Source organism: Bufo bufo, chromosome 2 (genome assembly GCF_905171765.1).
Source record: "Bufo bufo chromosome 2, aBufBuf1.1, whole genome shotgun sequence".
Classification (NCBI taxonomy): domain Eukaryota; kingdom Metazoa; phylum Chordata; class Amphibia; order Anura; family Bufonidae; genus Bufo; species Bufo bufo.
The window spans coordinates 256927812-256946871 of record NC_053390.1 but is presented as its reverse complement, the minus strand read 5'-3'; the positions used below and the strand labels follow the sequence as shown (position 1 = coordinate 256946871).

The 19060-nt window shown below is 41.9% G+C and overlaps 1 protein-coding gene across 7 annotated transcripts in view; it reads right to left on the bottom strand.

Annotated features, from left to right (window-relative positions):
* PISD (phosphatidylserine decarboxylase) overlaps window positions 1-19060 on the bottom strand; it is a 63337-nt gene that overhangs the window by 15780 nt on the left and 28497 nt on the right. For 3 of the 7 annotated variants that reach the window (XM_040416461.1, XM_040416462.1, XM_040416467.1), the window contains exon 4: window positions 6959-7195. In XM_040416461.1, the coding sequence (XP_040272395.1) occupies window positions 6959-7195 (237 nt within the window). Of the gene's footprint in view, window positions 1-6958; window positions 7196-14289; window positions 14456-15040; window positions 15122-16681; window positions 16717-19060 lie in introns of those variants that run through there. The other 4 variants (XM_040416464.1, XM_040416465.1, XM_040416463.1 and 1 more) reach the window with 3 other exon arrangements.

Below are 19060 nucleotides of genomic sequence, written 5' to 3'. Positions count from 1 at the left end.
GACTTAAAAGGGTTAAGGCCAAAAATATACAGGCAATATATAAGCAACAATGTTTGATGCTTTAGATATTGCAATATCTATATACAGGCTTGAAAGAAAATCCACCCAGACAGATATCTGTGGAAAAGTTGATCTGAGTTACATTTTTTTGGTAATTAGTCCCTGCAGTCCTTGGAAGGTGGTTCATGCCTAAAAACATATCTGCATCCCATCAACAGAAGCCCAGACCAGGCCACAGATCAATGCAGAGATCAAATGGTGAATTGTCAGTTTAGACCCTTCCCGACATTTGCATTGCAGCATATTGGTGGAGAGTATGGAGCGGATAGAACGGTGGAAGGAGAGCTCAGCTCCTCAGCCAGCTCCATACACAGCAGCTTCCATTGACCAGCCCCTGCAGTGACCAGCAGAGGTAACACTCATCTTTATTGTTTAACCTCTGTGATGCCACGGTTAATAGCTGCTGCGGCATCTGAGCAGTCAGTCTGCTCCCCACGGCAAAATTGCAGATCGTCAATCGGCTACCATGGCAGCCTGTGGCTTTGTGAAGGCTTATAGTAAACTCCCTGTAAACATCTTCCCATCATAGGGAATTTACATTTTTGCTTGTTTCCATATTTAACTTCCTTCATTCCAAAAGTCTTAACTTTTTTTTATTCTTCCGTTGACATAGCCATTTGTTTTTTGTGGGATAAGTTGTACTTTCTAATGGCACCAATTAATATTTCATATGGATGTACTCAGATTCTGGAAAAAATATTAAAAGGGGACCTGTCACCGTGAAATGCAAAGTAACCTACAAGCAACATGTTATAGAGCAGAAGAAGCTGAGCAGATGGATATATAGTTTTGTGAAAAGATTCAGTAAAACTTCTATTTTATTCATTTAAATTCCTGCTCATTCTAAAATTAGAAGTCACGGAGGCGGTCCTATCAGTGATGACCGCTCTCTGTATACACAGTGATGGATGGATGGATGGCTGTCAGTCACTGATAGGACCACCTCCGGGATTTCAAAGCCCAGAAGGGACAGGGACATAAATAAATACATTACAAGTTATACTGAACCTTTCTACATTCTACCTTCAGCTCACACAGCATATCCAACAGGACAGGTTCCCTTTAACAGTGTGAAATTGAGGATGGGGGGGGAAGGTGATGCTTTCAGCCATTCTGATTGTTTTTTCATTACACTGTTAAAAAGGTACAGGATAAAACGCTCTAGAATCGTTATTATATTGGGCAATGGAAGTAGCTACTAAAAGGCTTTAATATTGTTGTCTATGGTAAAACTGCTATGTTCCTATAGATATGAACTTTACTATGGCTGCCAGGGAGCCTTCACAAGGCTCCCTTCTGCCATAGCAACTGAACAGCTTGTCGCAGTTCCTCATTTGTTTTTCTGTTCAGTTTCACTCCACAGAAAACTTTTCCGTTTTTTAACACATAATATAGTGAACGAAGTGGTGCTATTAAAAAAAAAAAAAAAAAAAAAAATAGTTACACAAAACATAAGCCATCTGGAGCCCCTTAACCACTTCCAGACCAGGCTATTTACCCCCTTCCTGACCAAGCCCAATTTAGCGAATCTGACGTGTCACTTTAGGTGGTAATAAGTTTGGAATGCCTCTACTTATCCAAACCATTCAGATTTTTGTAACACATTGTACTTCATGTTAATGGTAAATTTGAGTCAATATGTTTTACCTTGATTTATAAAACAAAATCCAAAGTTTACAGAAAATTTAGAGATTTACTATTTTCTAAATTTGAATCTCTCTCTGCTTTTAAGACAGATAGTGATACCTCATAAAATTGTTATTAAATAACATTCACCACTTGTCTACTTTATGTGGCATCATTTTGGTAATGCCATTTTATTTTTTTAGGACATTTAGAAGGTTTAGAATATTTTTTAAACTGTTTTATTAACAGAAGTAAATTAACAGCAGGCCCTCTGCTCAGCAGCTGCATGATTAGCGTGTAGCTGCCATCTCCAAATGCATGTTCTAAAACGTCCATTTATAGATAGTGACCCCCAGGACGTTTACAGTCAATGGGCGGTCAGGAACTGGTTAAAAGGGACACTTCATGAAACTATTCTATGCAATAAAAAAAAAAAAAAAAAGGGGAAGATTTTCTGGATGTCATTTTTTAAAGTCACTCCATGTTTACTACTTCCTGTAATGGCTGTTTAAAAGGGATTGTCCCATGGAAAATATTCTACATTTTACAAACCTCTACCTGGATCTGAACACTTTTGTAATTGTAAGTAATTAAGTATTTTGTATAGCCACTGGATTATTCGGTAAACTATCTGTATAGCACCACCTGCTGTTGGTTCTTTTCCTTAGTTCTCTGTCCATCTCAGCAACAGCGCTGTGGTGGTCGCACATACTTAGTTCTATAAACTGCCATCAGCCGGATCCACTGTTAACAGTTACAGGGAGAGAGTAGCCGCAAAAAGGACACACCCCCTGAGATAGGACACACTGCCTGTCAGCTTGAAAAAAATCTATTACGGAAATGAATGGCGAGACCTCTGGATCCATTAGAGGTACAGGACTGGTTCCAACTTTGTTATAAAGATTGTTATATACTACACGTCTGATTTTCATAGTTTACATTAAAGGGGTTATCCCACAACTAATGTAAAAAATGAAAATCAGACATCATATAGTACATGACAATCTCTTTCTAACAAAGCTAGAACCAGCCCTGTACCTCACATGGATCCAGAAATCTCCCCATTCATTGCTCTGCTAGATTTATATCAAGCTGACAGCTCAAGGGGCGTGTCTTATGCTGCAGCTCAGGGGGCGTGTCTCAGCTCTCCCTATCACAGCTCAGGGGTTAGTGGAAGGATGAAACTGAGCATGTGCGGCTTTCTCAGTTAGCAGGACAAGGAAAAAATAAAAAAAACAGCAGGTGGCGCTATACAGATACATTTTATTGAATACTGGTAACTCAGTAGCTATACAACATGTTTAAATTACATGCAATTACAAAAAGTATTCAGATCCAGGTGCTGGCTGAAAAACTGTAGAATATATTTTGTGGGACAACCCCTTAAAAACGGTATCTGTCAGCAGATTTGTAGCTATGAAACTGGCTGACTTGTTCATACTTACCCGCATTGCTGAGAAAAATGATGTTCTAATATGGGAAAATGAGCCTATGGAAGCAATGGGGGTGTTGCCATTACATCTAGAGGCTCTGCTCTCTCTGCAACTACTGCATCCTCTGCACTTTGACAGGGTCAGGCATTATGATGTTTTCACTGCCTGGTCGTGTTAAAGTGCAGAGGGTGCGGCAGATGCAGGGAATGTGAGGTCCCTAGGTGTAATGGCATGGCCCCCGTTGCTACTAGAGGTTCATTTGCATATATTAAAACCTCATGTTTCAGATCCATAAACTTGCACACCAGGTTTGGAGGGCTGCAAAACTGCAACAATACAGTGACCTACCAGATGATGTCCCATTGTGAAATAACCCATTGCTTCCTCATCTGTTACATTGTGAAGAGGAGAATGTCTGGAAAGGATATGGGGTACACTATCTGAAAGATCTATATGTAAATGGTATTCTATTCTCCTTTTCTCAGCTGCAGACCAAGGTTGGAATTTTGCGTAAACATTTCTTTAGATATTTGCAGCTGAGACATGCCCTTCAGGCCCAATTACGGGCTCTCAAAAGGTCGGTCTCAGCCTATCCACTCATCTGGGTTTTCAGAACTCAGGGGCCAAGGGGACTAATATCTGCCCTTTACACTCATTTGCTCAATCTCAGGATCTCTCTCTCCCTTGGGTGCGGAGGGCAAGTGGAAAGGTAACATACCCACTTTATCAGCTGAGGAATGGAGTGAGGCCCTAGATGCCCTGGTAGCTGTGTCACCATCTCTCACTAATAGGCTGACACAACTCTTTATTTTACATAAATGTTACCTCACTCCGACCAGACTTTTTAAAATGGGCATGAGGCCCCATACGGGATGCCACGGGTGTGCGCAGCTGAATGCGGATTTCTGGCACCTCATATGGGACTGCAGCTACATTCGCCCATTCTGGAGGGCAGTGGTAGATGTTATATCTACTATGATCCCGGAAACCCTAGAGGTATGCCCCAAGACTTGTCTCCTGGGGATACTTGGACGACTCACGCTCACACTATACACTCACCTTTATAAGGCTGCATTCACACGTCCGTGGTGTGTTGCGGACCCGCAACACACCAGCCCGGCACCCCCATTGAAATGCCTATTCTTGTCCGCAAGCTGCGGACAAGAATAGGACATGCTCTATCTATTTGCGGAGCTGCTGCTGACCCATTTTGCGGATGTTTGAATGGAGCCTTAGGGAAAAGCTTTTCCTTGCCAGAAAGGCGATTGCTCTCAGATGGATGGCGGACAGGCCCCCCACGGTTAGCCAATGGAAGGTCTTAGTTAACAACATTATTCCCTTGGAGAAGATTATATATTCCTGCAGGGGATGTCCTCAAAAATTCCAAAAGATATGGGGACCGTGGTGTGCCTCTCCGCTGACTGTTACAACGGCCTACTTACATTCTATTGCTTAGAAGCTTTCTTTATCTTCCTACCCCTCACTTTAGAATTTATGAATCTATTTACTAAGGGAATCACCATTTACCATGAAACAGTTGATATCGATGCGTTATTAACATACTGTACTACTGATGTATCTTTATTCTCATTGGCCACAATGTAATATTCTGATGTGTCTTGAGGGTTATGTACACCATTGCATACTTTTCTAATTGCATTGCATTGTATCACACTTTGCTTGCTATTTTTCAATCGAGTTAAAAAAAAAAAAAAAAAAAACCACAACCTCATGTTTTTCAGCGATGCAGGCACATATGAACATGGGACCAACACAGATGTCTTCAGCTGCCAAGTGCACATCTAACAGGTCGGCCAGTGTCATAGGTACAAATCTGCTGACAGATGCCCTTAAATAAACAAACATTCTCATTCTTATGTTTTCTATGAATATTTAAAAACAAATGCCCATTTTTGATGGAACTGTCCCTATAAGATGACTATTACACACTGCAAATCAGCCAGAAATAAAGAACATACAGGACCAGCTGAGTGGTATGCCAAGCATATTAGTATGTACAGTTGTGTTCAAAATAATAGCAGTTTAAAAAGTGAATAAAGCTCAAAATAGCCATCCCTAATAGCTTTTATTTCCATACACACAAATGCATTGGGAACACTACACGTTCTATTCCAAATCAAAACATGAAGAAAAATATAAATATATTGTGTTGTTCCTCTAAATAAATTGAAGAAAAGTGAATATTAGACTGTTCAAAAAAAATAGCAGTGTTTGTATTCTACTTTACAAACTCAAACATTCACTATATAAACTGAAAAATGTTTGAAGATTTTGCTTTCCTTTGAATCACTAATATTTAGTTGTATAACCACTGTTTCTGAGAACTGCTGTACATCTGTGTTGCATGGAGTCATCCAACTTCTGGCATCTGTGAACAGGTATTCCAGCCCAGGATGATTGGACTACATTCCACAGTTCTTCTCTATTTCTTGGTTTTGCCTCAGAAACTGCATTTTTGATGTCACCCCACAAGTTTTTTATTGGATTAAGATCCAGGGATGGGGCTGACCACTCCATAACGTCAATCTTGTTGGTCTGGAACCAAGATGTTGCACGTTTACTGGTGTGTTTGGGGTCGTTGTCTTGTTGGAACACCCATTTCAAGGGCATTTCCTCTTCAGCATAAAGCAGCATGACCTCTTCAAGTATTCTGATGTATTCAAACTGATCCATGACCTCTGGTATGCGATAAATAGGCCCAACACCGTAGTATGAGAAACATCCCCATATCATGATGCTTGCGCCACCATGCTTCACAGTGTACTGTGGCTTGAATTCAGTGTTTGGGGGTCGTCTGACAAACTGTCTCCGGCCACTAGGCCCAAAAACAACAATCTTACTTTTATCAGTCCACAAAATGTTGCGCCATTTCTCTTTCGGCCAGTCAATGTGCTCTTTGGCAAATTGTAACCTCTTCAGCACATGTCTTTTTCAACAGTGGGACTTTGCGGGGGCTTCTTGCAGATAGCTTGGCTTCACATAGGCCTCTTTAATTGTAACAGTACTCACAGGTAACTTTACACCTTCTTTGATCTTCATGGAGCTGATTGTTGGCTGAGTCCTTGCCATTTGGGCTATTCTATCCGTTCAAATGGTAGTTTTTCGCTTTTTTCCATTTTTTCCACGTCTTTCAGGTTTTGGTGGCCATTTTAAAGCATTTGCGATCATTTTAGCTGAGCAGCCTATCATTTTCTGCACTTCTTTATATGTTTTCCTCTCTCCAATCAACTTTTAAATCAAGGTGTGCTGTTCTTCTGAACAATGTCTGGAACGACCCATTTTTCTCAGAATTTCAGAGAGAAATGCACTGTAACCAGCATGTACAACATTTGCTGCCTTCCTTCCTTAAAAAAGGGCAATAATTGCCACCTGTTTTTCAAAGAATGAATGACCTCACTCATTGAACTCCACACTGCTATTATTTTGAACATGCCCCTTTTCAATTACTGATTCAATTACAGAGAATCAGCAGCATGCCTGTCATGACTGTTGGGTCTGTTGGATTTCTATTACTCTACTACACCTGCTAGTAAATTATTTGCCATGTAGAAATATCATTTGTACCAAAAACTGATTGATCTGGTTAGTGATGTCTGACTATTATTTTTAACAACTGTATATAATAGAGTAGTGAGAAACAGCTTACAGCCAACTGTAATCTAAAGTTTATGGGCACCTATAGTTGTGAAAACCAGCAGAAGCTTGAGCAGAGTTTATCAGTGTGATCTTCTGTCAACTGTATACCTTGGCAGAAATCTGCTTTGAGAATCTTCCATCAGTGTCTAGTATTCTAAACTTAGCAAAGCATTTTTACATACCACACTATGGGAGTCACAAACAGGTCGTGCTTGTGGCTTCAGTTTCCTGCGGAAGAACTCGCTGAGATTTCGGTAATGGTGCAAATCTTCTACTGCCGCCTCTTTCATGTTTACACCAAAAGTCCAAATATACAGACTGTAAACGGGTTTCCTCAGCCATGTTGGCAATTCCACCTGATTCAGACGACCCCAAGCACGAGAAAGGAGTCTGGTTGGAACAGACTTGTAGATGGCAACCTGTAAAATATAATTTACCACATTAGGCACCGCAGGCCAGCTACATTGATTCTAATGTAACCGTAAAGTAATCAAGTTTCAAACAGTTTGTAAGGGTACTTTCACACTTGCGGCAGAGGATTCCAGAAGGCAGTTCCGTCGCTGAAACTGCCTGCCGGATCCGGACGTAAACTGATGGCATTTGTCAGACGGATCCAGATGCGGATCCGTCTGACAAATGCATTAAAATACCGGATCCGTCTCTTCCCGTGTCATCTGGAAAAATGGATCTGGTATAAAACATTTTTTGCATTTTTAAAGGTCTGTGCATGCGCAGACCAGAAACCCGGTTCCGTTTTTCCGGAACACTTAATGCCGGCACTAATACACTTCAATGGAAATTAATGCCGGATCCGGCATTCCGGCAAGTGTTCAGTATTTTTGGCCGGAGAAAACTTCAGCATGCTGCGGTATTTTCTCTGTCTAAAAAAAACGTAAGAGGGACTGAACTGATGCATCCTGAACGGATTGCTCTCCATTCAGAATGCATTAGGATAAAACTGATCAGTTTTTTTCCGGTATTGAGCTCCTGTGACGGAACTCAATACCGGAAAACAAAAACGCTAGTGTGAAAGTACCCTAAGGCTGAAAAATGACATGCATCCATTCAGTCCAGCCCATTACCCTGCAAAGCTGATTGAGAGAAAGGCAAAAAACCCAATGAGATAGTAGCCAATTTTCCTAATCCTAGGGGGAAAAAAATAATCTCACTGCTCTTACAGTAAAGAATCCCCTTCTACGTTTGTGTACAAACCTTCCTTCCTCTAGACCAGGGGTAAGGAACCTCCAGCACTGCAGCTGTTGCGAAAAAATACAACTCTCAGCATGCATACTTGCTCTTCTCATAACTCCCATAGAAAAGAATGAAGCATGCTGGGAACTGTAGTTTCACAACAGCTCGAGTGCTGAAGGTTGCTTACCCTGGCACTAAAGGTACAGGATGTCCACTTGTCACTGTCACAGTCCTGGGTATAAATAGATCATGGGCGAGATCTCTTTATAGACCTTTGATACATTTATACATATCAGGGGGGCCAGAGGGTTGAAGATGGGGATATGTCAGGGTTTAGCTCTGAAACCAGACAACCCCTTTAATAAATATATTAGAGAATAGGGCCCAATACTGACCCCTGTGGAACCCCACTGGTGACGGTGACTCAATCTGAGTGTGTACCATTAATAACCACCTCTGTTTTCTATCACTGAGCCAGTTACTTACCCACATTTTCTCCCAGTCCAAGCATTTTTATTTTATGTACTAACTTTTGTTAGTACAGAAATGTACCAGAAATATATATCTTTAAAAGGGGTTTTCCCAGATCTTTATACTAATCACCTATCCTCATAGATCATCAGTATCTGATCGGTGGGAGTCTGACAACCAAGACCCTGCCACTCAGCTGTTTGAGAAGGTGGCAGTGCTAGCAGTATTGCCACAGCCTTCTTACCGCTTTGCCTAGGTCATGTGACGTCACATTCATCGGTCACATGGCCACGGCGCAACACAGCCCCATTGAGCTGCGATACCAAGCAAATCCGCTATACAAGGTGACTGGAGAAATGGATGCAGCACTACTGCGAGCGCGGTGCCTTCTCAAACAGTTGATCGTCAGGGTCCCGGGTGATGGAACCCCACTGGTCAGATCCTGATGACCTATTTAGAGGATAGGTCATCAGTATAAAGATCTTGGAAAGAGTGTCATGAAGGTTCTTAAAGTGGTTGTCAAACACCTGGAAATAATTAGTAGATGGTTGGACACCATGAATATAAAAAAAAAAAAAAAAAAACACACTTCCAGAAGTGTTATATGTGCACATGACCGCTGCTGGCCAATCAATGCACCTGTTACTGCTGAGGCTTTTATTGTATGGCAGAATTTATGTGCATGTATTGTATACAGAACTTCATTACTTGCAGTTCAGTTGGAAGAGCCGTAGACGGGAGCAGCATTGCTGGAACCAGGATGCTTAGGGTAAGGAGTTTTTATATTTTATTTTTTAATGTTGCCTAGCCCCCTGCTAATTTTTTAGCAGCCATCCCTTTAATCTTTAATCCAGAACGCAAATTTTTTTTACAAAACCTAAGGCAATTTGTTTCTTAACAAGTGATGAACCGCCACTGTTCTGATGGTTCCTGGGTCCCCGTCCCTCTCGACATGCAGGGAGTGAGATGAGTCAGCACTGCAGGCCATGACTGACTGGACCGCCATTTTCTGTGTGTCAAGAGGGGCAAGAAAGTGTCATAACTGGAGTGGCTGGGGCGAGTATCCATTTTTTTAAAATTTATTTACAACTGACGTTTTTTATTTTTTAATTACCAGTCACACAACCCATTTAACCAATGAATACATGCGATGCATACATCAAAATTTAAAGAATTAATCAGAACTGAAGACCTAGTTCATATTTCATGGAGGCCTGCCTGGTAATGCACAACACCATGCTATTCAACAAAGCAGCTCACACACTATAATCCATTTCTGGCTCCATCTTTGGGTAAAATTACTTTTAATATCATAATGAGACGGGAAGTGACTGATGACTCCACACATACAATCACTCAGTACTGAAGGCTGTTATTTTATATATAAAATGTACACTAAGGAGTTTTTATACATTTCTTCTGGTAGGTCTGCTTTATTCATGCCCATAGATAGAGGTTATACAGTTTTAGGAAAAAAAAAAAAAAAAAAAAAAAAAAAAAGACTCCCAATCCAAACAGCACCACTTATACTGCATTTGGTATTGCAGCTCATTCACACAGCAACAAGAAAGACATTGTTTCTGATAACAGCCAGTTTTTTCTAATATAGTGCAATCCCTTTAAACTATGTCAGAAGACTAGGAGGTACAGATACAAGTCAAGGAGGGAGATTTATCAAAACTGGTGTAAAAGAACCAATCAAATTCCATTTTTTATTTTGCAAAGGAGCTCTGAAAAATGAAAGGTGGAATCTGATTGGTTGCTATGGGCAACCAAGTCCATTATCCTTTACAACAGTTTTATTAAATCTCCCCTAAAGTTAAAAAGAACCTGTCAGTACAATAGGCAGTGCAATCTACAGGCAGCAGGATACAGAGCAGAAGCCAAGCAGACTGATGTACAATTTTGTACAAGAAGATTCAGTAACACTTGGCTACCATTCCTGCTGTTGCCGAGACTAGCTGCTCATTATGTCTGCCCATAGAGCACACAGAGACAACAGAGTCTGCTCCCTCTCTCTGAGAATCAGTCAGAAGCAGCATTTAGGACATTATAGAGAACAGTATAGCTGTGGATAACACATTTGGGGTAAGACAGAGAACTTACTATTAGCTGCTGAATCATTCCTGTGCAATCTGGTCTCTGTGCACATCTTACCACCTCCCTCCCCTCTCCATAAACTTCTACGAGATGATGTCATCTGATCCTTCAGTGAGCAGACAGCATGGTTTGGTCTCACAAGATGCATTTCTCATAAATTTTAGAGTTAGTTAGTTGAGAGCAGGGGTAAGGCATTTTTCTCTGATAATATATATTACAAAGTTGCTGAAAAATCGCCTTTACTACTGATTCATGCAAAATTGTCTGAAAGTGATCATATAAATAACAAGTTTTACTGAATCTTTTCCCGCAAACTATGTATGAATCTGCTCAGGTACTGCTGCTATATAACACACTGCCTGAGGGTTGCACTGTATTCCAAGGTGGCAGGGTCTCTTTAAAAGGCTTTTCATACCAATTACACATTTATAACTTTTCTACAATAATTGCATTGTTTGGTGCTCATTTGGCACTTGTTGGCTGCTCTCGGCTTCACTTGGAATATTCAATTTTACTTTGCACTGCCTTCATTTCATCAGCTGGAGGGGTGCCTACTCAGACATTAATGGAATGGGAATTCCGCCAGGAAATCCTTCCACACATTCCATCTGCTGAACTTGAAAGGGAACCTGTTTAGTTAGCTACTGAAGCCAACACATGACCACCTCGCACAGGGAAATATATATTTCGGGATAAGCAATGGTCACATTTAGGACTGCAACGAGTACTCGATTAAATTGAGCAATTCGACACAAAAAAATCCTCGATGCAAATTTTTTGCATGGAGGATTAGTTTATGTCACGTGACCACGGAGCAGTGAAGCGATTGCAGGAGCCAGCACTCTCCATACCAGTATGACAATCCCAGCCAATCCCAGTACTTCTCTCATATATACCTCATGTTAGAGCAGCCATAACAGGCCCGCTAATTGGTTAGTGGTAAGACAAATGCTGATTGGCTATAAACGGATTGTGGCGGGGCTTAGCGCAGCCGGGAAGTGTAGTGGTTTCAGGTTAGTGTGGCTTGCTGTACATTACTGGGGCTGGTGACTACCTACAGTGCATCACCCTGTGTGCTGTGTGGGCTCTAGCTGCTGTCATGGGGTTGTCACTGTTACTGCCTGAGGTATGTGATGCTTTGGGTTTGCATCATAAAATAAGCTAATGTTAAAGAAGCAACCTATGGCCTTAAGCGCACTACAAAACCCAGCAAGCCCTCAGCTATTTATGCCATGCAGATACTGAATACGGTATGGCGGAGCTGATGGCACAGGGGGACAGCGGAGCTGATGGAACGAAGGGTGTTGGGGACTGATGGCAGGGGGTCTGATGTGTTTTTATAAAGGAAAACAGCCCATTTAATTTTTTTTGTATTACATTATTCGATTAATCGTTAAAATTATAGGTAGAATACTCGATTACTGAAATAATCGTTTACTGCAGCCCTAGTCACATTACAATAAAGCAGGGGTTTCCACCAGAGTTGAGATCTTGGTTTCCAAGTGTAAAAGACACCTCTCTACTATATAAATCCTATGGCCCTGGAAAACTAAATGTTCAAATACACCTGATAAGAAATCTGTATAGTTCTTTGTACTTGTCATAATCATTGGAGGGAATTTATCACACCCTGTACCCCAGAATTCTCTCTTCAAAAAAGACACAAAATAGGGGCTTTGCGACTTTTTGGGCTTACTTACATTTCTTTTTAAACAATCATTCCAGTTTTTAAAAGTGGGTGGAAAAGTTAATTAGTTTTACTCCAGTTTTATTACTGCAACTCACTCCAGTAGGGAAGTGGTGTAAAAAAAAAAAAAAAAACAAGAGTGTTACAGGCATCTGTCAGCAGATTTGTACCTATGACACTGGCCGACCTGCTACATGTGTGCTTGGCAGCTTAAGACATCTGTGTTGGTCTCATGTTCATATGTGCCCGCATTGCTGAGAAAAATGAAGTTTTAATATATGTAAATGATCCTCTAGGAGCAACGGGGGCGTTGTCATTGCACCAAGAGGCAACTGCCACGCCCTCTGCTCTTTGATAAACTGGGCCAGGCAGTGCGATTGTGATCACGTCTGTCCCTGTCAATCACAGTGCAGAGGGCGCAGAAATCACAGAGACAGTTGAGTCTCTAGGTGTAATGACAATACCCCCATTGCTCGTAGAGGCTCATTTGCATACATTAAAATATCATTTTTCTCAGCAATGCGGGCACATATGAACATGGGACCAACCCAGATGTCTTCAGCTGCCAAGTGCACATGTAACAGGTCAGCTAGTTTCATAGCTACAAATCTGCTGACAGATGCCCTTTAAGGTTAAAGATGCACCAAATTTAGCAAATAACGTGTGACATTTGATAAATCAGGTGCAGTACAACACGGACTCAAGAAAAACTGACTTCAAATATTACCCTCACAATAAATTGCTCCATTATGTTTGTCTCAATGCTGAAGATATGAACATCAAGTAAATCTCATCAGCTTGGAGGTGACCTTATTCCAGATGAATGAACAAAGGACACTGAAAATTCAACATCAATCTGCTATTCCCAGCATGGCCCACTTCCTACACTGAACCCATTTATGTTCGTGAGCTCATTCACAGAGAAGCTAAGAAACCCTAGAATCATTGGCAGCCAAGACGAGAAGGGATGGAAATCAGCTCTTAGCAAACCTGCCTCTAATGTCACCAGATGTAAGCTAGCTGTCCTATACGTCAACGTTCAACCTAAGAGCTGATAGGCATACCATCTTCCCAGAATTCCAGAGGAGCATTGCTTGGCCTATAAGACTCCTCTTACAGATTAGGTGCTCTCCATAAGGATATACTATCCCCTGAATCCTGGCACCTAGGGTGCATTCATACTGTGTTTGCAGTGTATGTTAGAGGTGGATTTCCCGACAAATGCCAACGTACAGGCACAGAGACACAAAAAAAAAAAACAGGCCTACTTTTTTATTTACTGGATGTCTTTGAATAGCCAGGTATAATGTATACTGGCCCAACAAGCCAAAAGGACAGTTTTTTGGCCGTTGGGTGAATGGAGGCCTATGAATACATGACTGCACACTAAATAAATATACACACACAGATAAAAAGTGGGTTATAAAGTCTTATACAAATAATGGTTAATCATTTTATAATGAGATGTCATGAACTTCTTAGGCTACATTCACATATATGCGATTTTAAACCCGGCAGGCTGTTCCGGTAAAGAAGTAGCCTGCCGGACTGTGCAACGCCGGACCACATTGACTACAATGGGACCCGGAGGCAATCCATTTGGATTCTAGCATAAGTGCCAGGTTTTGGCAGGACAAAAAACTGGTGCTCATTTTTGTCCGGACAAAACACGGCACTCGTGCCGGAAACCAGCCAGATCCCCGCTGGACCCCATTTTAGTCTATGGGATCTGGTGAACTCCGACAGTCTGTCAGATATGTTTACTGCAGAGGTAAAACTAGCCTAAAATAAGCTATGGATCAATTCACTATTTTCAATCTCTTAACATAGAAACATTCTTGCAGAAGCTGAAAATCCAGCTCTGCTTGCACATAGCTGCAGTATGTTACACTATCGGAAACCGATTAGCCACCATATCTTTTGTGTGAAGGACCACAGAAAGTAGAACTTACACGACTTTTTATTATAGAAATTATAAGACTTACTTGTATTGTGTACACATCTACCTGTAGTTTAATAATGATCTGACAAAAGTGTGGAAATGGCAATGGGCAGGACACTTACCCTGCTGGTAGGTCGCCATCCCACTCTGACCAAGGGCCTAAGTGCAGCAAACGGTAAGAGGTAATAAAGGATTGTGAGAGGCCAGGAACGCAGTTTCAGTGCTGACCTAGACATACAGGTCAGCTGCCCCAACCTCCGTCTGAGAGCCAGCTGAGGGAACTGCAACCTGTGGGATCAGATACAAGTGTCAAAAGATCCTGCAAGGGTCCAGGCACTGGTTTAGTCGTAGCTTCAACCCAACATGAGTCAAGAGTATTACACAGCAGATTGGACAGTGCCTAGAAGCTATTAGACTACATGTACATCCAGCAAGGTAAAGGACATGCACAACACTGCAGCATTTATTTCTACAAATCAGGACTAATAACAACATTAAACAAAAAAAACTTAAAAAAAACAACAACATCAAAAAGCTAAATAATTCTCTGAAAGTACTAGGGCCTAGTTTAATATAAGCCATACCTAGCACATACTTTGGGCCTTTAACCACATTCAAGTTTCTAAGCAAAGTTGTCTGATCCGATAGCGATGCCTCATTCAATTATTCATGGCTGGATATTATCCTCATGCTAAGCAGATTTGCTCTGCTTTTTCCATAGAATACTAATCACCACACTAGACACACGTGAAGGAGGTGCTAAAAGAAGTCCAGGCAAGATGTCTACAAATCACAACCTTCAAATTTCAAGAGCTAAGGAGGATAGACGATAAGTACCTTGTGGAGGCTTAGAAATAAAGGAAAGTAACAAACCTTCTCAGAGTCACTAGAGTGCACCGGGGCTCAGCTCAAGGTCTCATTCATTGCCGGCAACAAGAAGATGAGGTACCCAGAAACCAGGGCCGCCTCTCGCTCCCCCCTTTCACTGCAGACAACCACCGACCAATCCCTGCCTTGCTGCCTCCATCCTTTCCAGAGACACATTCCTCTCCATCCCGGGGTTTCATTCACAGTCCATTATGCTGAGCCAGCGGTATTTCTGCCCGACTGGCCACACAGCAGCATCATTCTCTCCCTCCCCCTCACTCCACTGAATACATAAGGAGCTTTTGCCTAATTAGGCCAAACAAAAGCTTAGCCATTCCTCTCCCTGTCCTTCTCTGTCTCAACTGACCCACAAGCTGACGGTACCTGAAGTTTGCCCGTCTGGTTGAAGCGTCGAACTTTGCAGGTTCTGATGGGTCAGCTTGATCTTCCCTACCGGAGTTAGTGACACTGCCTGCTCGTGTCCTGCGAACATGAAGCTTCACCTTGCGTAGGTGACATCTAGAGGGTAGAGAAGTTGCTAGAGGTTTCCGGCATCTCACCATCTCCTCAAGTATAAGCTGGGAGCACACTGGCCCCTCTGTGACAGGCACATCATCAAGGCTGAAGCTCCCGGTCTGTCAGCCTCCTACTCTAGGGCAGGATGTGACGACACAGATTAATACTCTGCAATAAGCAGGTTTCTACCTTTCACTCCTCCTTCACCTTCTCATCAGATGGGGAGATCCGCTCTTCTGCGTTACATTGCCTGCTCTACAATACTGATGATTGACATCACACAAACAAGTATGGTTCAAAAGGCAAGCCAATAAAAATTACTAAGTCAAATATTTTATTGCAATACGACTTCTGACCATTAGTCATATTCCAGTCAAGGGCTATCTAATATTTAATGAGGCTTTCCAGATATTTTAAATTGACCTGCGTAATAAAACATACTGAAGTTTGGTATCGCAGGTTTTTATGCCAATTTTTTTTTAAACGGGCTGGTTGTGAAGGACACGTCTATGGTTCATACAAAAAGTTTCTTCCCCCACCATGTAAGAAGCTATTCCTGCATGCCATTGCTTGTGTGCAAGTAGCCATGGCTGCATACAAAGCCTGCTGCGTGCCCTGTGTCACTGCCACAATACAATGGGTGAGATCTGCAGGGATAGCTGGGGAACACATGCTAATTCAGGAAAGCCCCCATACACATTAGATGGTTGGCAGGCATTAATCGAATATGCATGGCCAGCCTTAAAGTGTAACCGTTGTTTCAGCTCATTTTTAGTATTATGTAGGGACAGGGGTATTAAACATTTTTTGTAAAATACGTCATCAGGGAAAGATTTAATTTTTTGTACTAGAAACCAGGCTGTATAGAGTTGTCTTATCACAGCTCTGAGTGAGTGAGAGACATGATGATGGGCAGTGACAGGGCACATGTATAGTCAGACTGCGGCAGTGATAAATGGCAGGTTGGAAGCCTCTGTATGTTACACACAGGTGTCTTCAGTGCTCAGTAGAATGCTGAAGACTCAATGCTCAGCTACAAGAACACCATTTACACCCTGTTTTCTAGTAGAAACATCTTTCCCTAATAAAGTATATTACAAAAATGTTTAACATCCATGTCCAGTGGCATACCTGCAATAGAAGTAGGCCATGCGACTGCTGTGGGGCCCAGGGGCAGGGGGTCCACATGGAACTTGCTCTTCTCTTCGTGAAAACATTGCATTTGTACACAACAACCATTAGGGGGCGGTCAAGGCAAAGATATTATTACAGCTTCCATGTTAGTTGTATTGATTCCTATTCACTGAGCTTCCCCTAGTGGTGGCTGCAGGCAGCCAGCTACCTTTGTAATAGAAGAGAAGATATAATCTTCAAAAATCTGGCAAAAATATTAAAGTATTTTTGCCAGTATTCTGGAGTAAACGCATTGAAAAATATGTTGGTGTTCAGAATGAGCGCCATATATTTTAACCACATGTTCCACTTTTTTTTGACAAAAGTCAGATAAAGTGGATGAGAGCAAACTATTTTTTTACTAGTCTGTATTTAATTCAAATTTATTTTACTCGATTAAACACAAACGTAAATTTGTCCGAAATTTTGAGGTGTTGCTCATGTTCTTCATCGTCTCAGAGTGCTTACGCATACACACTGGGAAACTAGGTGCAGGGGGACATACTAAGTTTTGCTATGGGGCACTAGGAGATCTGTGTATGCCTCTGTCCCTACACAATACTAAAAATAGACAAACAGCTAAACTTTAAGATGTATAGTCCAGAAAATATTCTTAAGACTATCCTAGGAAGAAGATCTGTGTGGTCCTGTTACAAACACAATAATACATAAAGAGGCAGTCTTCGTAAACAGACCGCTGGAGTAAAATGCACACGGGCCTCAAAGAGGTTGGCCCATTTCATATACTGGGGGCATATGGCTAGGATATATTTCCCATGTCTGATCGGTGCGAGTGCCACCTCTGGGACTCGCACCAATCCTTAGAACTGGGCCCGTAAAGTGAAGTGAGTCGGCACCCTCCATTGATTTCAATGGAAGGGTCGAAGAAAAAAAAAAAAAAGTACTGGCTCGGATATTTCAGTCAGCCCCATAGAAGTGAATGGAGCAGTGGTCGCACTTGTGTGGTCCGCTTCCCATGCATTTCTATGAGACTTCTGACAATAGCTGAGCGCAGCACGCTATTATCAGCACTCCAATAGGAATGAATGGTAGGTGGCCGCGCATGCATGTTATGCCCTCCTTCACTTTTCCGATCTCCATTCTAAAGATAGGGGTGGGACCTGCACCTATCCGACATTGGGTGTATATCCTAGCGATATGCCCCCAATGTATAAGATAGGCCAACCCCTTTAATTTGGCGCATCTTCCCACACTCCACATGCTATGAGCTGGCAAGTGAGTTTTTCACTGATGGTTGCTAGGAGATGTTAGTTGTAAACCTTCAGTTTTTTATCACGCGGGTGAAAAACGCATCAAAATGCATTGCACCTGTGCGGAAAAAACTGAACAACTGAACGAACGCAATCACAAACAAAACTGACTGAACTTGTTTGCAAAATGGTGCGAGTTTCACTGAACGCATCCGGACCTAATCCGTCACGCTCGTGTGAAAGGGGCCTAAAGGTGCCACCAATTCAACAAGCAAACTGCTCGTTCTTCGGTTAATTGAATCGTTTGTGTAGGACCTAAATCGTTGTTGCCGGCAGCAGATCTGTGCCATTTAATCAAGCTTTGCTGCCAGCAAAAATGATTCTGTATGCGACGAGCGGTGACAGTAGTGATCACTCCTCCCATACTGTGGAGGAGATTGCTGCATGTAAATGCTGCAGTCTTCTCCACTGATGAGCAAGCAATTGCTGGGAAGGAATGGTTCATTCCCAGCAATCGCCTGCTAAATTGTCCTGTGTAAAGGGACCTTAAGACATTTCAGAAGTCCAACACTTCAGATCCATACACAATAAATACCAGTGAAAGTCCAAACATGCCTACAGAGCGATGCATTCTGCCACCCTTTATAAAATCCTCAACCAACTGTACACAATACAAGTCTTTGTGCCTACGACCGCAAGCCCTGGTACCACTGCCTACCAATACACTTCGCATCGGTTTACGGAATTTTATAACAATACTGTCAAACATCCACTTTAGCTTTGGGATAACTTTCACATATGACCAAAAAAACTAAAAAAAACAAGTAATACCCTGACAGCTATATATTTTCTGAAAGTCGACACCTGTCAAACTGTGAAAATGCCTCCTAGTGATCAACATCTTTCAATTTTGCATCAAACTCTAGCATATTAATTCATGTATGTGCCTAAAAGTCTGGACCGAGCAGAGCCTTAAAGGGAGTCTCATCAGGGACATCACTATGCAACCAAGCACAGTGGCAGATAGGCTTACCTCACCCGATTCCAACTGTGACCTTCTTACAGTGATCCACCCCACTGATCCCTTGTGGATAAAATGGGCTTTTTTGTAAAATGCTAATTAAGA